General features: G+C 53.4%; 1 protein-coding gene across 3 annotated transcripts; it reads left to right on the top strand.

Annotated features, from left to right (window-relative positions):
- The first annotated feature begins 27 nt into the window (after positions 1 to 27).
- ZSWIM4 (zinc finger SWIM-type containing 4) lies at positions 28 to 22,242 on the top strand. 3 transcript variants are annotated; one of them, XM_015095792.3, is made up of 14 exons: positions 28 to 376; positions 2,594 to 2,795; positions 4,435 to 4,791; positions 6,118 to 6,266; positions 6,348 to 6,498; positions 7,683 to 7,850; positions 8,649 to 9,008; positions 10,301 to 10,438; positions 10,771 to 11,025; positions 11,709 to 11,844; positions 15,770 to 15,924; positions 17,802 to 17,965; positions 19,581 to 19,662; positions 20,181 to 22,242. In XM_015095792.3, the coding sequence occupies exons 1-14, from the start codon at positions 224 to 226 to the stop codon at positions 21,038 to 21,040; spliced, it is 3,330 nt and encodes a 1,109-aa protein (XP_014951278.3). In that variant the 5' UTR covers positions 28 to 223; the 3' UTR covers positions 21,041 to 22,242. The 3 variants fall into 3 exon arrangements, with proteins under 3 accessions (XP_014951278.3, XP_042105764.1, XP_042105765.1); XM_042249830.1 differs by lacking the exon at positions 7,683 to 7,850; XM_042249831.1 differs by lacking the exon at positions 8,649 to 9,008.
- The last annotated feature ends 453 nt before the right edge of the window (positions 22,243 to 22,695 follow it).

Genomic DNA, 22,695 nt, shown 5'->3' with positions numbered 1-22,695 from the left:
GGATAAAGCGGCGGCCGAGGCAGCTTCATTGTTGTGAAGCTTCTTAAAGGGGCCGCATCACCCTGCTGGCCCGGGGGTGGGTGCGGCGCAAGTCCCGGGGCGACCGAGCACAGACCAAGGTCAGGAAGGTGGGCAAGAGTCGTGGGAGCCGGCGAGGAGGAGCGGGCTTCGGGCAGAACCCCCTCAACAGGCCCCGCCCCGGCCCCGGCCCCGGCCGGGCCGGATGGACCCCCCAGCGGCCAAGCGGAGCCGGGGCTGCCCCGCAGGACCGGAGGAGCGCGACGCCGGGGCCGGGGCCGTGCGCTGCCGGGGCCGGCCCGAAGCTCTGCTGGATCTCAGCGCCAAGCGAGTAGCCGAGAGCTGGGCCTTTGAGCAGGTGAGCGAGAGGCGGGGTGGGGAGGAACCCACTCCTAGCCTCTTCATAGACATATCTTTTCCTCCCCTTGCCCAGACCCCAGCCTCCGGACCTGTCCCCATCGAAGACACCTCCAGAGATATCCAAAATCCTTAATTCTGCCCAAGACATCCCCTCATCCTCCCATTTCACTCCTTCCACCCCCATCCCTTCCTGGGACAGCTCTGCTCTTCAGCCCACAAGACCCAGGAATACCTGAGTGCCCCAGATCCAATTCGGGACCCTTTTTCTCCTCCTGCCCCGTGGTCCTCTTACAACACCGCATACCTCTCTTGTCCCACCTTATCCTCATCCCCAGTTAGAGCACCCCATTCAATCCTCAATCCTCTCTCCAACTCTTACCACCGCCTCCACTTGGGAACAGACCAGATCTCAGGACCTAGAGACCTAACATTTCTGACCTACACCCCCTTAGAGGACTCTCCCATATATATAGATCCCAGGCCCAAGACACCCTTTTCTGTCTCCGATCCCTGCCTCCGGCCTCCACAACCCACTTATCCCATGGGGACACCTTCTTCTCTTGTCAATCCTTCACTCTGGCCCTAATACACAAGCCCATGTCATTCTGGGACCACCTTCCACCTGGGGCTGCCCCTCCTGACTGGCTGCAGAGATTACTCCATTGTCAGAGTCCTCCCTCCCATTACTTCATGCCTACCCTCCCCTTTTCCCCACCCCTCACTCTCAACCATCTCAGTCCTTCCAGAGTTTGGCAGCAAGTGCGGGGCCAGTGTCTTGCTACCTGGACAGGTGCACCTGGAACCGTGCCCCTATAGTCTCTGGGGGCCCTGCCAGGATGGCCCCAGGGCAGAAGCTATTAGAGTCAACTTTCCCAGCCTCAGTGGAGTTGTGGCTAGGACCTGACCAAGCCTTCCTCAGCCCCGATAAGTTCTGTCCTCTCTTTGGCTTTGGGTGGCTTTCTTTGCTCCCTGGCCTCAAAAGAATTAGGGAGTCTGCCTCGACCAATGGGTCTGGGCCAAGTGTGGATGGGGCGGGCTCTGATTCATGGCCTGGAAAATCCCTCCTTAGTCATCTGCCAACTGTCCCCGAGGCCCTGGGCGAATCACTGGTCCTCCCACTTCCCTTTGACATCCAGGACTGGGGACTCTGAAGGGTCCCTGCTCCTTCACTGTGTGTGAGACCCCCAGGACAATCTTAAAACCTTCTCCAGGGCTCCCATGTACCTGCCTCGGGCAAGTCTGGTCCTAGTAAAGGTCTTACCCCACAGAAGCAGCTCTTTGGCAGTTGGTCTCCTTCTTACTTTAAGGAAACAAGGGCACAGAGAGGTTGAGAAACTTGCCCAAGGACACCCAGCCAGTGAGTAGCAAGCCTGGACTGGAATGTAGGCTCAACCAGCTCAGTTCATTGCCCAGAGCCCCCGGGGGTAGGCAGGACATTCGTTCTTTCCTGGGGACCCTTAGAAGCTGGAACAGAGAGCCTGTCTTGGAACCTGGAGCTCATCAGCTGTGGGATCCTGAACAAATGAATTCACCTTACTTCTGAGCTTAGAATCCCCAGGCTGCCAAAGTATTGGGTTGTTGCTGGTAGAATTAAGGGTATTTAATATGCATAAAACATTTAGCACAATGTAGGCTAAGACTGTAGGCCTGATAACTTGTCTTCTGATCACTTTTCTTTCCTCCTGCCCTACCCCAACCCCGCAAGCCTGAGGGGTGAGACTACCTTCCATTAGGATCCTGGGACCTGACATTCAAGAGGGAAGTGACAGAAAGTTCTAGAATACTAACAATGGGCCAGGTGTTATTATAAGTGCTATACATATTAACACATATGTAATACTCATGACACCCAGAAGGCGGATGCTCTTAACATCTCCTTCTTACACTTGAGAAAAACTGAAGCTCAGAGAAGCAAAGTGACTTGTCCAAGGTCATGCTACTTGTTTTATTTTGTTATTTTGGGCTTATGTCAGGTCTTAACTGTGGCAAGTAGGATCTTCACTGTGGCATCTTTTGTTGTGGTGGGTGGGCTTAGTTGCCCCACAGCGTGTGGGATCCTAGTTCCTGGACCAGGGCTTGAACCCACATCCCCCGCATTGGAAGGCAGATTCCCAGCCACTGGGCTGCCAGGGAAGTCTCCAGGGTCATGGTACTTGTAAGCAGCAAAGTCAGGGTTCCAGCACCTGGGTCTCTAACACAGCAGCCCTTCCCACAGGTTGAGGAGCGATTCTCCCGTGTGCCGGAGCCAGTCCAGAAGCGCATCGTGTTCTGGTCATTTCCACGCAGCGAGCGGGAGATATGTATGTACTCATCACTGGGGTACCAGCCCCCAGAGGGCGAGCACGATGCCCGGGTGCCCTTCACCCGCGGGCTGCACCTGCTGCAGAGTGGGGCCGTAGATCGTGTGCTGCAAGTAGGTGAGTGCCTGTCCCTCCAGCCCTGCCAGGGAGGCCGAGGGTCCAGAGCGTGTGTGGAGGAGCAGGGAGCTGGAAGATTCCAAAAGGCAGGCTTTGATGCCCACAGAGGGTTGTACAGAATATTCTGTGCTCAGGATCAGGGATCTGCCTCGACCTGAGTCAGCTTAGTTGGGGGGTGAATGCAGAAGTATGAGACAGGGAGGAGGCAGTGGTTTTAAGGAGCGATTATAAACCGGAAGTGAGGGGAGGTTCCAGACCTCAGGCAGTGGGACCCAGGAGTCCTCTGGGGCCAGGATTTAGAGCCAGAGATAAGAATGATCCTAGACTTCAGGCAGTGGGGTCCTTGGTAAGAGTTGGAGGCAAAGTTTGTTTTCTTTTTTTAATATTTATTTATCTTTTGTTGGGGCATGTGGACTTCTTTCTGGCGGTGAATTGCCTCAAGGCAGGCGGGATCTTAGTTCTTCGACACCAGAGATCGAACCCATGTCCCATACACTGACTGGAAGGAGGATTTCTAACCACTGGACCAGGGAACTGGCGAAGTTTTAGAGCCAGTGGTGAGAGACAGACTTAGACCTCAGGCAGAGAGATTCAGGTGGAGGTTGGGTTCATAGGTTTAGGGATGGTGTTGGACCTAAGGCAACGAGGATTTGGTGGGGTCTGGGGTGAAAGTTCACCAGCTCAGGGAGATGATGAAGGATAGGGAAGCCTGGCGTGCTGCTGTCCGTGGGGTCGCAAAGAGTCAGACACGACTGAGCAACTGAACAAAGGGTGAAAGTTGAGGATCATCGGTAAGGAGTACTCTTAAACCCCAGACAGCAGGGTCCAGGTGAAGGGAGGGGTGGAAGTGTAGCTAGAGATGAAGGATGACTCTAGACCTCAGGGAGCAGGGCTCAGATGGGAACCGGTGGAGACTGAGCCAGAAGGCAGATGAGCCTTGGAATGCCACACTTCACATGGGGGCAGGTCACGTCATCTCCCGGCTGGAGGCAGGGACTCAGCCAAGATGACCCTCTCTGAACCATGTCAGCCTGGGGGCCCCCTTGCCTGGACATGACCCAGCCAGCCACAGGCTCGGCCACCTCCAACTGGTATGAGGAAGCTGCTGTGTCCCTGCGTGACACAGACGGGGCCGGCTGGAGCCTGAGCTGCCCAACCAGTCGGATGAGCCTGGCATCTGGGCTCCCCAGGGGCCAGGGAGGGGCAGGGGGTAATGGGGTGACCTGGCCCTTAGCTGGCCCCCAAAATTCAACCCCTCGCCCCCAAGATTCTTTGGTATCTTCTCAGGAAGTTCCAGGGTGCCTGGTGCCTGGGCAGTATCCATAATCATTCAAGGGCTTGTAGTAATATTATTCAGAATTAGAATAAGAACAAGCATTTATTTAACACTTACAGTCTGCAAACAGTATTCTACATTAACCTATTTCATCCTCATTACAAACGCATGAGGAGGATGCCACCTCCACATTTATTCATTAATATTCCCATTTCACAGATGCAGACACTGAGGCCCAGCAAGGTTAGGTTACTTGTGCTAGGTTACTCAGCTGGAATTTGTACCTGGTCTTGCTGTACGTTGTTTTCAAGCACGACCCATCTCTGGGGTGACACAGCAGTGACAGCTTGGTTTTGGTCTTAGGGTTCCACCTGAGTGGAAACGTCCGGGAGCCAGGGGGCCCCGGGGAGCCCGAGCGGCTTTACCACGTCTCCATCAGCTTTGACCGCTGCAAGATCACATCTGTGAGCTGCGGCTGCGACAACCGTGATCTCTTCTACTGTGCCCATGTGGTGGCCCTGTCGCTGCACCGCATTCGGCACGCCCACCAGGTGGAGTTGAGACTGCCCATCTCTGAGACACTCTCCCAGATGAACCGGGACCAGCTGCAGAAGTTCGTGCAATACCTCATCAGCGCCCACCACACCGAGGTGCTGCCCACCGCCCAGCGCTTGGCAGATGAGATCCTCCTCCTGGGCTCTGAGATCAACCTGGTGCATGGTAAGGGTGCCCCAAGGCCTGATGGGAGAGGTGAGGCCCCAGCTCAAAGCCACCTTGCTTGCTGTGTGGCAGGCGTGTGTCACAGCATCCAGAGACAGCCTTGATCTAGGAATGAGGGTGGAGCACCACCACCTGAGACCAAGCTCACACACCTAGAAAGTGGCAGAACCTGGATTTGATCTGGCGCTGGGTAGATGAATGGTCAGAAATCAGCCAATGGGAAGATCCAGCCCCAGGGGAGGGGTGTCCCAAGATCGCAGGAGCAGGTCTGGGATTATGGATGGGTGGAGGTCATGAGGAGTATGTGTGGACTTTAGTGGGTGTCAGAGGTGGGATATGGTTAGGAGACAGACCCAGAGGTGTTATGAATTCTGGGGTGGTTTGGAGCTATGAGTGTTGCTTAACTATAATGGTGGGAGGATGGAGTAAGATGGAGAGTGAATAGATGGATGAGTAACAGGTGGAGGCATGAATGGATATTTGAGGGTAGTGATGGGTGGCCGGAAGTTGTTCATGATGGAGTGCTGGGATGAACTGATGGTGTGGGAAAATGAATGGAATGAGTGGATGGGTGATTTACTGGGACAGTAGGTGAATGGGGAGTTGGTGGTACTTGGCAGTGGAGTTGGATGGGATGTGCTTTGATTGGGGAGTTTGAGGTAGTGGACAGATGGGGTTGGTGGCAGCTTGGAAGGACCAAAGGGTACATGGATTGGGGGTGAGTTGATGGGTGCATGAATGTTGTTATATATAGACTGACCTGGTGGATGGATCAAGTATATAGGATGGATGGAGGGACTAATGGATTGGTGGGTGTTTGGAGAGTTACAAATGAATGGATGGTTGGTGGGGAAAAAGATAGATGGAAAGTTAGGGTTAACTGGATGGATGGATAGCATGGTTGTGTGAGTCAGTGGATGACTAGGTCAGTAGTGTTTTGAGTGGTTGGTACGGATGAGTTGGAAAGACAAATAGGGTTGGGTAGGTGGATGGATGGATGGACGGACTGATGGGATGGGTATGTAGATCAGTGAACAGATGGGAGTTATGGGTAGGGTGGATGATGGACTAATGGGGTAGGTAGGTGTGCTAAGGGTTATGATGTGTGGATGGAAAGATGCATGGCATGACATGGGGGTGTGGATAGACCGGTGAGTGGTTTGAATGGATGGGTAGGTGATGCTTTGGGTAGGATGAGGATGGATGGGTGGGTGAGTGGGTTTTCAGGTGGGATGGATGGAATTTGGGGATGGGTTGGGTGATTTGGAGGACTGGTTGACATACTCCTTTCCCCAGCCCACACCTGTTTTCCCTCCCTTCCCGCAGGTGCCCCAGACCCCACAGCAGGCGCAGGCATCGAGGATGCCAACTGCTGGCACCTGGACGAGGAGCAGATCCAGGAGCAGGTGAAACAGCTGCTGTCCAATGGCGGCTACTACGGCGCCAGCCAGCAGCTGCGCTCCATGTTCTGCAAGGTGCTGCGTGGGCGAGCACAGGGGCGGGGCTAGGCTCCAAGTCAGAGCGCCGCCCCTTCTCACCACCAGGTCTTGGCACAGGTGCGAGAGATGCTGCGGATGCGTGACTCCAATGGGGCGCGCATGCTGATCCTCATGACTGAGCAGTTCCTGCAGGACCCGCGCCTGGCCCTGTGGCGGCAGCAGGGCGCCGGCATGACGGACAAGTGCCGCCAGCTGTGGGACGAGCTGGGTGAGTCCGAGACCCCAAAAACAGAAGCGCGGCGAGCACCTGGGCTCACCACCCTGAATCCGCCCTCATTCAGTACCACTGCCAATATACATGGGCTGTACCGAGCGCTGGGGCTACCACAGGCAACAAAAGAGATTAAATAGCTGCCTTCAGGGCTTCCCTGACGGCTCAGTTGGTAAAGAATCCGCCTCCAATGCAGGAGACCCCGGGTTGATTCCTGGGTCTGCAAGAGCCGCTGGAGAAAGGATAGGCTACCCACTCCAGGATTCTGGCCTGGAGAATTCCATGGACTGTATAGTCCATGAGGTCACAAAGAGCCAGACTCTGAACGACTGAGCGACTTTCATTTCTTCTTCTCAGAGAGCTGACACCTAGTAAGGCAGACAGAGAGGAGAAAATCCCACAAGCCCATTAGGCCAGGGGTCAACACACGTTTTCCACAGGGCTAGATAGTTACTAGTTTTGGCTTTTTCAGGCTATTTGGGGTTTGTCCCAACTATTTGATTTTATCTGTTGTAGCAAAAAAGCAACCACAAACACATAACAAAGTAGGCATGGTAGCATTCCAATAAACTGTATTTATGGACACTATTTATTTATTTGAATTTCATATCATTTTCACAAATCACAAAATATTTTTATTTATTCCCCACCCCCTCCACCATTTAAAAATGTAAAAATGAATCTTAGCTCAAAGGCCATTCAAAAACAGGTGGTGGGGGACTTTCCTGGTTGGTCCAGTGGTTAAGACTTTGCACTTCCAAGGCAGGAGTACAGGTTTGATCCCTGGTTGGGGAACTAAGATCCCACATGCAGTGCAGCTCCAAAAAAAAAAAAAAAAAAAAGAAAGGCAGGTTTTATTTTCTCCACGGGTGGTAGTTTGCTGACCCCTGTGGTTGATAGTGATAAGTGCTATAGAGAAAAAAAAATTGCAAGAGGAGTCTGGCAGCCAGGGTTAGAGTCCTGACTTCTGTCTTCCCAGCTATGTGACTTTGAGCAAGTGACTTTACCTCTCTGAGCCATAAAGTGAAGAGAGGATGAATTGCAACCTCAGAGGCCCAAGGTGAGAGTTAGGCAGAGACCAGTGCCCAGCACACAGCAGGCACTCCATAAGTGTGTGCTGCCCCTGCTGGCATGAGTGCTGAGCCTCCTCCATGCCCACATTGGCTACCCTCCCTCCCCAGGGGCCCTGTGGGTGTGCGTCATCTTGAGTCCCCACTGCAAACCAGAGGAGCGGACGAGCTGGCTCCAGCTGCTTAGCAAGTGGGACAAGCTGGATGTGTGCCCGCTGGAGGAGGGCAATTACTCTTTTGATGGGCCCAGCCTGCAGCCCACTGCAGCCCTCATCCCAGGTAGGAGTGGGGTCCCTGCCATTCCCCCCAACAAATCCCTATTGCCTGTAGCCTAGCCTCCCCATCATAGCGCTCTGGGGGAAAATGGAGGCAGGGCGGAGGGGACGAGCCCTTACCTGCCTCCTAGCCAGGAGACAGTGAGTGTCCAGGGCAGGGGCAGCAGGCAGCCTGAGGGACAGTGATGTGAAATACTTAAGATACCTGTAGTTCTGGGCTGACTCAGTCTCCTCCTGGCCATGGAGGCAGAAATCGGGTGGGGGGAAGGGGAAACAGAAAGAAAAGGAAACAGGTATTGAGAAGAGAAAGACAAGTAAAGACAGGCAGGGAGGGAGGGAGAGAAATAGAAGAGAGAGAAGGAAATTGAGTATGGAGGGAGAAAGACGGGCAGACCCAGCTGTTCATGGTGTGGTGGCTCAGATAGTAAAGAATCCACTGCAAAGCAGAGACCTAGGTTCAATCCCTGGGTCAGAAAGATCCCCTGGAGAAGGGAATGGCTACCCACTCCAGTATTCCTGCCTGGAGAATTCCATGGACAGAGGAGCCTGGCGGGCTATAGTCCATGGGGTGGCAAAGAATCAGACACGACTTTTTCATGTCGGACACTTGCACTTTCATGAAGGACTATGGTAGCTCCCCTGACACACACACAACTCTAAGTCTTCTGAAAAAATTGGGGTCAATGATGGCATACTCGTCACTGTATCTAGGCCCAAGCTGGCACTTGGTGGGATAGAACTGTCCACTGCCTAACTGCTAGGGCCCCCCTCATGGGACCACATTTGGGCACCTCTCCCACAGGCCCAGAGGAGGAGGAGGAGGAGGTGATGGCAATGGCTGCAGGTTCCCGCCACACCGTGTTTGGCCGCGCCCTGCAGGCTGGGTCACTGCATTGGAGTGATGACCATCTGCAGAGGATCCTGGCCAGTGACTCCTACAGCCCCAACCTCACAGGCAACGGGGGCAGTGACAAACCAAGCTTCGACCCCCAGGGCCGCCCGCTTTGGCTGGGCGAGCCCTTCCCCACTACCTGTGCTCGTGTGGACACCCTGAGGGCCCATGGATACCCCCGCCAGGCCCTGCGGCTGGCAAGTGCCATAGTCAACACCCTCCGGCTGCAGCAGCGACATCAGCTACAGATTTACAAGCAGCAGAAAAAAGGTGGGCACCAATCTTATCATCGTGTCCTGGGGCTGAAGACACAAATGCCAACTGCTGGGGGCTGTGGCAACCTGGAGGGTCTGTGGGTACAATAGGAAAACAGACCACTCAAGGTGTGTTGAGCAGAAAGGAATTTAATACAGGGGACTGAGGGCTCACAGAACCAGTGAAAGGGCTGCCAGATTGAAAGTCAGGGAAGCCACTGCCTGGGTCCTCAAACTTGAACTTCAGAAGCACAGAGAGTTCAGCTGCCTGTAGCCCTCACTGGGGGGAAAGTTCCCAAGAGACAGCCCAGAACCTGCTGGCAAACCTTACATCTCTGCCCCAGACAGCCACACACACACCTACTCACAGCTGCTGCAGAAGAGTAATGGGCTCATTTTCTCCCACCTTTCACACCTTACACAAAGGGGTCTGGGAAATGTAGTTTCTATGCATCCACCCACATGCCTTTGAAGAACATGGACCCAGCATGCCAGATCAGATTTTTCCAAGAGAGGCCAGAAATCTGGATTCTTTGATGTGTAATTTCCTGTTTTGTTTTGTTTTTTTCCCCAATATGGGCAACAAATTCAAAATTGTATTCCATGTTGTTTGACCCCCCCAAAAAAAACATGTTTGTAGACTAGATATGGGGAGCAGGAGGGAGCCACCAGTTGCATACTCTGGGTGATGAGGTTGGGTTGATGGGTTAGTTACCAGGAAGTTGAATACAGGGTTTAATGAAGGAAAATGGGGCTTTGGTATCAGAGCAGAACTCTAAACTAGCCTGGAAGCATAGGGAAAGCCCCCACCCTTCCCCTGGACCAGAGGAGGTGAGAGCTAAGCTTAGATCCTAAGGGTGTACATGAGGTTCCCAGGAAAAAGAGAGGGAGCAACTATATTCCAGCAGAAGAAACAGCATGGGCTGGAACCCAGAGGCAAGGGAGAGCTCAGCTTGTGTGAGATGAGAGGATGTGCTTCCAGATGGGGTGGGTGCGTGACAGTCACAGGGAAGCGTTCATATCTGTCCTTGAGAGTGCTGAAAGCTGGTTAAACCTGAGAGAACTGAGGATTAAGGGTTATATGGAGAGGAATGAGACTGGTTGGATGTTTTAAAAGCACCCAGTTTAGCCACGCCTCAGCCTGGGTGTGGGACAGGAGGCCAGGGAGGTGAGCGCTACTGCAGAGCTCAAGGGGGCAGAGACGAAGGTGCCAGATGGGTGTCTGGAGGCTGGGCTCGGGGTTTGGGAAGAGGAAGCCCTCCTGGAGGGTTGGTAGGGTGGGCTTTGAACCTTTTTTTCTACCTTCAGAGCTACTGCAGAAAGGTTCCACCTGCATCACCAACATGGAAGGATGGGTGGGCCATCCCCTGGACCCCATTGGCTGCCTCTGCAGGGCACTCTTGGAGGCCTGTCGTCTAGAGGAGGAGACCCTCGCCATTTACCCAGGTATCCACACTGGGGACCCCTGGAGGAGGTGGGAGAATCACCACCCCTTGGCCGTGCTCCTTTGCCTAGTATTCCTATTACTTGGCCACGCCCCTACACTTGGCCTGCCCTTTGGCCAGTACCAGGTGCCAAGAGGCTTAGCTTCTGTAAGTGAGGCCACCATAGGCCTACCTGCTGTTGGAAGGTGGGTGCTACCTCCTGATGTGTGCAGAAACAGCTGGCTCTCCATAAATCTCCCCCACCCCTACAGTATCCATGTTTAAGGTCAGGGACCACTAGAGTCCCAGGAAAATGGGTTCCTCCCCAGTAGCCTTGGTGCCCTTCTCCCACAGACTCGGGCCCTGAGAAGCGGAAGGTGGCCTACCAGCACGTCCCTGTGCCGGGGAGCCCTGGGGAGTCCTATTTGGCAATGGCGCTAGAGGTGGCCCTGCTGGGCCTGGGACAGCAGCGGGCCCTGCCCGACGGGCTCTATGCCCAGGACAAGGTGGTGCGCAATGAGGAGCAGCTGCTGGCCCTGCTGGAGGAAGTGGAGCTGGACGAGCGGTTGGTGCAGGTCCTGCGCAAGCAGGCAGGACAGCTGCTAGAAGGTAAGGCCACACTCCTAAGCCAGGTTGTTCCTGAAACGTAGGGTCCAGTCCACTGCAGTGGTCTGGTTGCTGCTGGGTTGGGAGACCCAGCCTCTACCTCCACCTCCGGTACTTATTGTCTTACCTTATTGGTCGGTCGCTAAGTTGCGTCCTACTCTTTGCGACCTCATGACTGCAGCACGCCGGGCTTCCTGGTTCTTCACTATCTCCCTGAGTTTGCTCAAACTCATGTCCATTGAGTCAGTGATAAACCATCCCATCATTACATACCTTGGCAGTTCCCTAAACGGGAGGTCCTAATTTTGGCCCCGCCCCAGAAAGCCTGCCGACCAATAACGGCTGCTATTGATGAGGCCCCACCCCCAGCCCTATCCTTGTGAGGCCCCGCCCCTACCACTTAGGGAAGCTGGTTTGGCCGCGCCCCCAGAAGAAGTGCAGCCCCGCCTTCACTCTGGCAACACCCTGCGTTTGCGTCCTACCCCTACCCAGGGGTCCCAAGGGTCTCTTTCCTTTGGATTTTCCAGTACTTGTCTTAGTCTCAGCCCTGTTTCCACGCCCCGGGACCTCTCTAGCCTCAACCACTGTTATCTTGGGCGGCCCATACCCCCACTGGAATGTGAGGACCCCTGGGGAGAGGCGATTCACGCCCAGACCTGGGGGTTGAGCTTGGGTTGCCCCCGCAGGGGGTCCTTTCAGTGGCTTTGGAGAAGTGCTGTTCCGGGAGAGCGTACCCATGCACACCTGTGCCCGCTACCTGTTTACCGCACTGCTGCCTCACGACCCAGACCTGGCCTACCGCCTCGCACTGCGAGCCATGAGGTGAGAAAATGCAGCGGGGGACTTCCCCAGGGGCGGGAGGGATTAGGGGATGGGAGGCTACCGGGAGCCCTATCCTTCCGCCTGCACGCACCACCTCGTTCATGCAGTCTCCATGCTGGCATTCCAGGCCGCTCTGTGCTCTTGATGATTAAATATAAATATGTCATATTATTTTGAATTTGAGAAATCTCCGCATGACACAGAATTCAGAGTCCTTTTCTAGGTAAGTTTATCCCAACCTACCCAAAGCTCTCTGGAGGCAAGCAGTGTTACCACTTTCTTATCTATACTACAAGAGTCCAGATTTCTACAAACTTGTAATCTGAAAATTAAAACTTGGTTCTCCTTTACACCCATGATACATCCTGTTGTTTAGTCACTAAGTCATGTCTGACTCTTTTTGCGACCCTATAGACTGTAGCCCACCAGGCTTGTCTGTCCATGGGATTTCCCAGGCAAGAATACTGGAGTGGGTTGCCATTTCCTTCTCCAGGGGATCCTCCTGACCCAGGGATCAAACCTCAGTCTCATGCATTGGCAGGCAGATTCTTTACCACTGAGCCACCAGGGAAGCCCCATACCTCTAGTACCTATTCTTTTTTTTTTTTTTATGTTAATAACCTATTGGTTTCTTATGATGGTTAATCTTTTTTTAATATTTATTTAGCTGCACTCAATCTTAGTTGCCGTCCTCAGGATCTTTAGTTGAGGCACGAGGGCTCCTTAGTTGCAACATGCTGGATCTTTCAGCTGAGGCGTGTGAATTCTTAGTTGCAGCAGGTGGGATCTAGTTCCCTGACCAGGGATGGAACCCGGACCCCCTGCATTGGGAGCACAAAGTCTTAGCCACTGGACCACCGAAGAAGTCTCCTGTACCTATTCTTTGCGCCTTGTTTTCGCTGAACTTTTGCATCTTAAAGGCTCTATCCTGTCACATAACAGGTGAACCACTGTAGGGTGGTACCATGAAAAACCCAGTGTGAAACTGATAGACCTTTAGATGTTGCAGTGAATGACCAGGTCACCCATTTCCCATGCGCACCAGCAGATCGTAGAAGCAGAATAGTAAAAGGGCCCGTCCATAGTAAACCATGCCCAACCAGTTAAGTGAAATCCGCCTCCCACTCTCTGATCCTGTCCTCCAGAGATACCTATTAACCATCTGAGAGCTTCCCTGGCTGTCCAGTGGTTAAGACTCTGCTTCCAATACAGAGGGATCGAGTTCAATCCCTGGTTGGGGAACTAGGATCCTATATGCCACATGGATGGCCTGGCAAAAAAAAAAAAAGTTTGAGGTGCATTTTCCAGAATATTTGAAAAAAATAATCTGTTAAGAGCCATGATTTAGAGAACACTCTTTTATGTGTTAGACTTTTTTTCTAAACCAGTGCTAGCAAATTACAACCCACGGGCCACCTTTGGCCAGCTGCCTGCTTTTGTGCAGCCCCTGAGATAAGAATGGTTTGTGTATTTTTAGACGGTTGGGAAGAAATAAAAAAAAATATTCTGTGACACATGAAAAATACGTGAAACCCAAATTTCAGTTTCTAGAAATAAAGTTTTATTGGCCCAGAGCACCACTCACTCGTTTGTGTATTGTCTGTGTCCGCTTTTACACAACAGTGATGGTTGTGACAGAGACCAAATGGCCTACAAAGCTGAAAATACTGGCTGTCCAACCCAGTGCAGAAGAAAAGCTGCCAACTTCTGATCTAAATCTGACTCACATTATCCCATATAATCTTCTAAACACCCCAGCGAAATAAGTATATTTACACCCATTTTACACATAGACAGGCTGAAGGTGTGCCCCAAGTCATGTAGCAAAGTCATTTATTTATTTTTTTGATTTTTATTTATTTATTTAATTTTTGGTGGTGCTAGGTCTTCATCGCTTCCCGAGGGCTTTCTCTAGTTGCAGAGAGTGGGGCCTTCTCTTTGTGGCGCTGCTCAGACTTCTCACTGCACTGACTTCTTTTTCACGGAGCAGGGGCTCTCTAGTGCTCAGGCTTCGGTAGCTGTGGGCTTAGCTACTTGGTGGCACATGTGGGATCTTCACGGGCCAGGGATTGAACCCGTGTCTCCTGCATTGGCAGGTGGATTATTAGCCACTAGACCACCAGGGAAGTGCAGCCAAGTCATTTTAGATACTTGGAACCAGAATAGTCTTGACTCCTTTTGCACGCTTTGATTACATTTAACAGCTTTGTAGAACCTTCTTAACACAAAATGCATGTAAACAGTGAGCTGAGGATCAAAATATCTTACGGGGGCCCCCCATTGAGTCATTCAGCAAACATGTGTTGTATGCCTGTTGTATATGGCGGGCATTGTTCTGATGCTGGAGATGCAATGGTGACTCAAATGGTCAAAAATTCCTGCCCTCATGGAGCTGACATTGTAGTGAGGGAAAGACAGTAAGCACATTTATAGGTAAACTATGTTGTATGGCAGATGGTGACTTGCAAGAAAGGGGTAGAAGGGGTTGGGAGGGGAAGTTGCACTCTCCCATGTGTTGGGCATGTCAGGAAAGAGCTCACTGAAAGTATTTTTGAAATAATTGTATTTATTGATTTATTTTTGGCTGTGCTGGGTCTTCATTGCTGCACAGGCTTTTCTCTAGTTGCTGTGTGTGGGCCTCTCGTTGCAGCAGCTTCTCTTGTTGTAGAGCACAGGCGTTGGGCACGCTGGCTTTCAGTAGTGGTGGCACGAAAGCTCAGTAGTTGCCGCTTGCAGACTCTAGAGCACAGGCGCAGTGGTAACAGCACACGAGCTTAGTTGCTCTGCACCATGTGGAATCTTCCTTGACCAGAAATCGAGCCCGTGTTCCCTTCGTTGGCAGGTGGATTCTTATCCACTGCACCACCAGGGAAGCCCTGATGAGAGTGTTGTTTTTGTTTTTTTTTTTTTTGAGAGTGTTTTTAACAGTGGGTCAAAACTATGGTCTCTGACAAGATCAGAATATGAGCAGGGGTTGCAGACCCTTCATCTCAGGTGGTCGGGTCTCCTAATCTTGGTGAGTTTCTCCAGCCGCTTTAATCTTGCCTCAGATGGTGTCTTGGCTGGTCCTCCCTTGATTAGCAACTGTTGGAATCCATCCTTTGGAACGCAGGGAAGTTCCTGGAGACTGGAGTCTTTACTTCAAGAAATGTCAGACAGAAAGGCCTCTGTGCCTGGGATTCCCACAGGGCCCTGCTCAGTTTCAACTGCAGTGAACATCTTTGTCTTCTTAATTTTTACTGGAGTATAGTTGATTTACAATGTTATGTGACTTTCAGGTGTACAGCAAAGTGAATTAATTATACATATACCTATGTGTGGGGCTTCCCAGGTGCCAATGCAGGAGACATAAGAGACATGTTTCGATCCCTGGGTCGGGAAGATCCCCTGGAGGAGAGCATGGTAAGCCACTCCAGTATTCTTGCCTGGAGAATCCTACAGACCAGAGGAGCCTGGAGGGCTACAGTTGTTGGGGTTGCAAAGAGTTGGAGGTGACTGAAGTAACTTAGCAGCAAGAGCAGCATACCTATGTGTCTGTGTGTTAAGTCACGTCAGTCGTGTCTGACTCTGTGACCCCATGGACTGTAGCCTGCCAGGCTCCTCTGTCCATGGGATTCTCCAGGCAAGAATACTGGAGTGGGTTGCCATGCCTTCCTCCAAGGGATCTTCCCGACCCAGGGACTGAACCCGGGTCTCGTGTCTCCTGCGTTGGCAGGCAGGTTCTTTATCACCAGCCCCACGTGGGAAGCCCCATGTATTTTATACATGCAGTAAACATCTTCAACACACATCTTCCGTCTTCCTGGGTGCCCAGGGCTTTGCTGACTCTGGAGGGTAGGTTCTGGCTGAGGCAAGAGGCGTCTCCTAGAGAGGATGGAGAGTCCAGCCTTGTCTCACAGCAGGCTTGCTTCTCTTCTCACCCCAGGCTGCCCGTCCTGGAGACAGCGTTTCCAGCTGGAGAACCTCCCAGCAACCCGCTGGACTCCATCATGAGCAACCGCTTTCCCCGCTGGTTCATCCTCGGCCACCTGGAGACCCGCCAGTGTGAGCTGGCCTCTGCCATGCTGACCGCCGCCAAGGGTGAGGACCGTGGCTGCCCCCACCCCTGTCCCCCTGCCCTTTACATTACTCCCCTCCCTCCTTACCCTCAGTCCATTCCTCTCGCTTACTTTTACTTATCCCACAGTTTTCCTTGGGGCTTCCCAGATGTTGCTAGTGATAAAGAACCTGTCTGCCAGTGCCGGAGACATAAGAGATGTGGGTTCGACCCCTGGGTTGGGAAGATCCCCTGGAGGAGAGCATGGCAACCCACTCTAGTATTCTTGCCTGGAGAATCCCATGGACGGAGCAGCCTGGAGAGCTACAGTCCATGGGTTACAAAGAGTCGAACGCGACTTAGCATGCACCTCCGCAGTCTTCCTTGAGCACATTCTTTTTTTCTTTTGACCTGTAGGATCTTAGTTCCCCGACCAGGGATCAAACCCACACCCCCTGCCAAGGGAGTGTGGATTCTTAATCACTGGACCAACAGGGAAGTCCCTTCTTGAGTACCTTCTGTATATGCCAGGCACTGCCCCAGACACTGAGCCCCAGTAGCAAACAAAACTGTCCCGAATCCCATGCTCTGTGCTGTTATTCCTAGGGAGGGCAGACAGACAGTAAATAAGGTAAAGAAGACAGTTATGCAGTGGGAGGTAATAAGTGCTATGAAGAGGCATACAGCAAGTTGACATTTAAGCCACAATGTCAAGGTGAAGGTGGAGGAATGCCAGTACCTGGTGTCTTAGCTCAGCTGCCGTAACAAACTATCACAGATGCGGTGGTTTAAATGACAGAAAGTTATTTTCTGACAGTTCTGGAGGCTGGAAGTTCAAGATCAGGGAGCCAGGACAGTCAGCTCCTGGTGAGGGCTGTCTTCCTGACTTACAGACGACTGCCTTCTCACTGTCCTCACATGACAGAGAAAGAGAGATCTCTGGTTTCTCCTGTCCGTGTAAGGACTCTGATCTCATCCAGGGGGCCCTAGCCTCATGACTTCATCTAAACCAAATTACCTCTCAAAGGTCTGCCTCTAAATACAATCACTCTAGAGAGTTAGGGCTTCAGTGTATGAATTTTGGGAGGCACAGTTCAGTCCACAGCATCTGGGAAGAGTATTCCAGGCAGAAGGAACAGCCAGCACAGAGTGCCTGGTTATATTTAAGAAGCAGAGAGGAAGCTGGTGTGGCTGGAGCTGAGTAACAGAATTGTAGGATTTAGGTGGACAATAATAACAGTAATAAAAGTTGACATATGTGCATGTGTTTGCATGCTCAGTTGATCAATCATGTTAGACTCTTTGTGACCCCATGGACTAGCCCTCCAGGCTCCTCTGTCCATGGGATTATCCCAGCAACAATACTGGAGTGGGTTGCCATTTCCTCCTCCAAGGGATTTTCCTGACCCATGGACTGAACCCATGTCCCCTGCAGCTCCAGCATTGGCGGGTGGATTCTTTACCACTGAGCCACCTGGAAGCCAGTCACATATTAAGGCCTTGCCATATTAAGGCCTTTACAAGTATGGGCTCACCGCAGCCCTCTGTGACATGTACCGCGGTATTAGTATTATCCATTGTACAAATGGAGCAGCCAAGGCATGGAGAGGTGAGGTGAGTTGCTCAAGAGCACACAGCTTGTGTGAGTTGAACCCTGGCATCTGGCATCTGCTGGGTCCAGAATTGGTGCCCTTGACAGTTAGGGGTCCAGTGGCTTCCTCCCACAGAAAGGGAAGGGGCAGAGGAGAGATGAAGGGGAGTGCCAAGAGTGGTCTAGGTCTTCATAGAACCATCGCCAGGTGATCACCATCCACATTCACACATTTGGACGTGTGTGGAAGAAATTGTGTGAGCAGGTCCAGCAGCATCTGGCTGGTGCGGGGTATGCCCATGATATCTTCTGTCCCTTCCCCAACTCTAGGAGACCCCAAGTGGCTGCACGCAGTACTGGGCTCCATCCAGCAGAACATCCACTCTCCAGCCTTGCTTTTCAAGCTGGCGCAGGATGCCTGCAAGACTGCCACCCCGGCCAGCGCCCCGCCGGACACCACGCTGTTGGGCATTGCGCTGGAGCTGGGCCTTCAGGTGAGAGCCACGGGAGCGAGCATGGGGGCGAGGCCAGGTGGGCCTGAGGGTGGGGGGGCCTGAGTGCAAGGTTTTTCTGGAGGCGGGACCTAAGGGTAAGCTTCCTGTCCTTTACGGGCGGGGCCTGGGTGTGAATGGCATCTCTGGGCGGGGCTACAGAGGAACGGCCTGGGAGAGGAGTCCTGAGAGTGAGGGCCTGATGTCACCAGTGAGGGTGGGGCCTATGAATACTCAGTTGCAGATCCTGAAGGTGAGAATCTACTTCTGGAGGTGTGGCTGAGGACACGGAAGGGGATCACAGAGCATGCAGGTGGCCACAAGAGGGAGCAGAACCTACGTGTGTTGGCCTGGGGTTGATGTGCCATAAGGACCATGAGTGGGCGGGGCTGAAACGGACGAGCCTGCCTACTAGAAGCTTTCTTTGGGAAAGGGCCTGCAGGGGACTGCAGCGAGAAGGAGGCCTCACTACTGAGGGGGCGGGGCTTAGGGAAGGTCCTGCGAGTGAAGAGCCACGTCTGGGGGTGGGGTCTGTGGTTGAAAGTCGTGGAGGTAGGACCTGCAGGTGAGTGTCCAGGTCCTCCCTCAGGGACCCGGACGAGGGACAGTGATGTAAGGGCAAGGCAGAGGCAAGGGCGCAGCTTGAGGGCATAGACAAGTATGGGGCTCATGGGGGCAAGGTCTCAGTGGCAAAAGTAAAATAAGTGAATAAGGTACAGATTCAGGTGACATCTTCCCAGTGTAGAACTGGCCAGCAAAGGGCAGACAAGTGGCAGAATTGGCCTCTGAACAACGCCGTGAAGTGGGTGGAGCTCTTGTGGGGGAATGTGGGGGTTGAGATAAAGGCGGTGTTTTGGGGGGTTTTTTTGGCTGTGTCAGGTCTTAGTCATAGCACACAGGATCTTCGATCTTTGTTGCTCCATGCAGGATCTTTAGTTGCAGCAGGCAGGATTTTTTTTTTTTTTTTTAGTTGCAGCATGTGAGATCTAGTTTCTGGACCAGGGATCGAACCTGGGCCCTGTGCATTGGGAGCATGGAGTCTTAGCCACTGGACCATCAGGGAAGTCCCCAAGGGTGGTGCTTCAGGGTGGTGACCCTACTAATTAGGAGCTTCCAGGCAGGACCTGGGCTTGGGGCCTCAGGAGAAAGGCCAGCAAGGATGGTGCTTAGTGGGGGTGGGACCTGAAGAAGGTGGGAGCTGTAATGGCAGGTGCTTTGTATGGGGCCTCAGGAGGAAATCTGACAGGAAGCACAGAAGTTTCCAGAGGAAAGTGGCAGGTTGGTTAGTTGTCCCAGATAGGATCCACGGGACCTTAGAATAACACTAACAGTAATGGCTGGTGTCAGCTGAGCACGTTGAAACAGTAGGCACTGTACAAAAAGCTTTACTTACTATACACTTTCGCTTTATTCTCACAACTAGGTAAGGTAGATACTATTTTTATCTCCATTTTACAGATGAAGCTGAGGTCCAGACAGGTGAAGCACCTCGCCCACACTGTATGGCTTTGATTCAGTCCTCAACTTCTGAGTTTCCTGGGGCCCCTCAGAATCTTCCACCCCCTCTCGTAGGCCTCCCTTGGGTGACCCCCTTCTCTCCCTCTGTCCCGTGCTGCAGGTGATGCGGATGACCCTGAATACCATGACCTGGCGTCGGAGGGAGATGGTGCGCTGGCTGGTCAGCTGTGCCACAGAAATCGGTGAGAGCCCCCAAGGGGACTCACAACTCACCTCCATGCAGACCCAGGAAGGCAGGAGGGAGAAGCAGAGCCATTTCCTGGACCCCAGCCCCTGCTCTAGGCTGGGCCAGGAGGAAATGATGGGCATGGGGGAGGGCAGGGTGTGTCTAGCTGAGCCTGGAGGCTGGCCAGGCTAAAGAGGCTTGGAGAACGGGCAATCCCTCCAATGCTTAGCACCCACCTTCCCAGTTCCTACCCAGCCCAGCTGCCCTCTGCTCCCTTAGAAAAGTAAAGTGAAGTTTCTATCAAGCCTGGAGTGGAGGTAGAGGGGATACAGCTTTATTCTTGCCTGGTGGGAACTGTAGGTCAGGGTAAACTTGTACACATAGGTACACCCATGCACAGATAAGTCGCTAGAAAAGCCATGCACACAGGGTAAACCCATTCACGCAGGGTAAACCCATGCACGAAGGGTAAACCCATGCACAGGTGAATCCCTGCCCCGTGCCCAGCCGGTGTCACCCTCTCGTTTCCTGTAGGCCCGCAAGCCCTGATGAACATCATGCAGAACTGGTACTCCTTATTCACCCCAGTGGAGGCGGCCACCATCGTGGCCGTAACGGGCACCACCCATGCCACGCTGTTGCGGCTGCAGCTGGATGCAGCCCGGCGGGAGGAGCTCTGGGCCTGCGCACGCACCCTGGCCTTGCAGTGCGCCATGAAAGACCCGCAGAACTGCGCCCTGCCCGCCCTCACCCTGTGCGAGAAGAACCAGGCGGCCTTCGAGGCGGCCTACCAGATTGTGCTGGATGCAGCCGCAGGCGGCCTGGGCCACGCCCACCTTTTCACCGTGGCGCGCTACATGGAGCACCGCGGCCTGCCGCTGCGGGCCTACAAGCTGGCAACGCTGGCCCTGGCGCAGCTCAGCATCGCCTTCAACCAGGACAGCCACCCGGCCGTCAATGACGTGCTCTGGGCCTGCTCGCTCAGCCACTCGCTGGGCCGGCACGAGCTCTCAGCCATCGTCCCCCTCATCATCCGCAGCATCCACTGCGCCCCCATGCTCTCCGACATCCTGCGCCGCTGGACCCTCTCGGCGCCCGGCCTGGGGCCCCTTGGGGCTCGCCGGGCTGCCAAGCCTCTGGGTGCCGACCGGGCACCGCTGTGCCAGCTGCTGGACGCGGCCGTGGCAGCCTACATCACCACCAGCCACTCGCGCCTGACGCACATCAGCCCGCGTCACTACAGCGACTTCATCGAGTTCTTGGGCAAAGCTCGTGAGACTTTCCTGCTGGCGCCCGATGGACACCTGCAATTCGCCCAGTTCCTGGAGAACCTCAAACAGACCTACAAGGGCAAGAAGAAGCTCATGCTCCTGGTGCGGGAGCGTTTCGGCTGAGGGTCAAGATGCAGGCGGTGGGGGCATCCTCCCTTTGCCCCTGCCCCTGTGGCACCCGCCCTCTATCAGGGGCGTCGACGCTGAAGGCCCGTGTGGCGTTTCAGTATTAAGTCAGGGAAGGAGCCCAGCTGAAGCTGGGTGGTCTTGCCTGCCATCCCCCACCCCCCCAAGCCCAAAAGGAGGTGGGAGGCAGGAGGTGGCATCCTGCCACGTGCGTGCCTAGGAGCGTGCAAGCGAGTGTGCAAGACACGAGGATCAGAAGCCATACCAGCACCCAGAGGCCTGGAAGGGGGTGTGTGCTTGTGCAGCTGGTATGACCCCATTGTGAGCACCCAGAAGCAATAGTCAAGCTATGCCTTCCCAAAGCTACAGCTCTGTCTGGAGCTGTAGGGGCAGTGGGGAGTGCTGGGAAGCAAGACTCTCCAGACACTGGTTTTCGAAGTCAGAGTAGCATACAGACCCTCCCTGTGCCCAACTCTAGGTGGATGGAGGGCTTGTGTTAGGGCATCTAAACTTTTGTAATACCCCCTCACCCTCCACCCCCTCCTCAGGGGCCCCGCTGGCAGCCCTATACCCTCTCTAGGCTGCCCAACGGGAACCAATGGTTCACCCCACTGAAGGATTTAGAGGCTTCAGGCCTCGGCCACATACCTCACCCCCATACCTCACCCCCTCATCCTGCCAGGACTCTGTTGGGTGCCAGGCTCCCAGGGTAGGCTGGGGGAATCATTATTGCCCCTCCCCCTACCTACTAGTCACTGGACTTACAACTCAGGAACTGAGCCAGACTCACACTGTCCTCCAGACCTGGTGTGGGGGAAGACAAGCACAGGCAAGCCAGAGACCCCCCCAGTCTAGAAAGGGGCCAACATCTTAGCATTTTTTGGCTGGCTGTGTGTCTCTCCTTTTCTCCTCCTCTGCCTGCTCTGTCCTTCATCTTATTCCGTCTTCGCATATTTCCATCTAGCCTGTCTTTCTATTTGCATTCCCAGTTGCTGTCTGTTTGGCCTCCCTCCCCCCAGCTTGGCCTAGGGAGAAGAAAGTGTCCCACTCCCAATCACCTGCCTCTGTCTTTTCTCCTCTTGTAATTAAGGACAAAAATCACCGAATTTTGTAACTTTTTTTTCTATTTATTGAACCACATATTGTATTTACTTTTTTTTTTTTTTAAGATTGAACACAGCTTGTTCTTTTAAATTTTAGTTTGAGACTAAAGTGTGTGCTCCTCCCCCAATGCGGCCCCTGCCCGGGCACCCTTTTCTCCCCGTAGAAAATCTCCAGCCTCTTCTCTGGGAATAGCTTCAAGCGACGGGTGCAATGGGAGCCACTGTTGGCTGCATCCAGTGCTAAGAATATGGATGATAGTAGACAGGGATGGAGAGCTCACTGTGAGCAAGCCTAGTGTTTATATCTGTGCTTTACACCTGTCATCTGTTACGACACCTATCTGAGGAGAAAGCCGAGGCTCCAAAGTTTAAGGAAAGGGCGTGGAATTTTAGAAAGTGACAGCTCTAGGTTTAGTACCTTGCTGGGCCCGGGACACTGCTCACCCCAAGCCGCTTGGTCCATGCAGTGCTGAGAATGGCCACTAGAGGGTGCCCTGGCTCCAGACACTCGCTATTGAGGTTCCCTGTGTGCGTTTTCGGTTGCTCAGT

This window comes from Ovis aries, chromosome 5 (genome assembly GCF_016772045.2).
Source record: "Ovis aries strain OAR_USU_Benz2616 breed Rambouillet chromosome 5, ARS-UI_Ramb_v3.0, whole genome shotgun sequence".
In the NCBI taxonomy this organism is placed as follows: domain Eukaryota; kingdom Metazoa; phylum Chordata; class Mammalia; order Artiodactyla; family Bovidae; genus Ovis; species Ovis aries.
The sequence above is the reverse complement of the archived record's forward strand: the minus strand, read 5'-3'. Positions and strand labels throughout refer to the sequence as shown.

Excerpts from the sequence above, each read along its gene's own strand:
- ZSWIM4 (XM_015095792.3), top strand. The coding sequence starts at position 224 with ATGGACCCCCCAGCGGCCAAGCGGAGCCGGGGCTGCCCCGCAGGACCG. Across the intron at positions 2,796-4,434 it reads AGATCGTGTGCTGCAAGTAG|GGTTCCACCTGAGTGGAAAC; the intron begins GTGAGTGCCTGT and ends TTTTGGTCTTAG. Across the intron at positions 6,499-7,682 it reads CCAGCTGTGGGACGAGCTGG|GGGCCCTGTGGGTGTGCGTC; the intron begins GTGAGTCCGAGA and ends CTCCCTCCCCAG.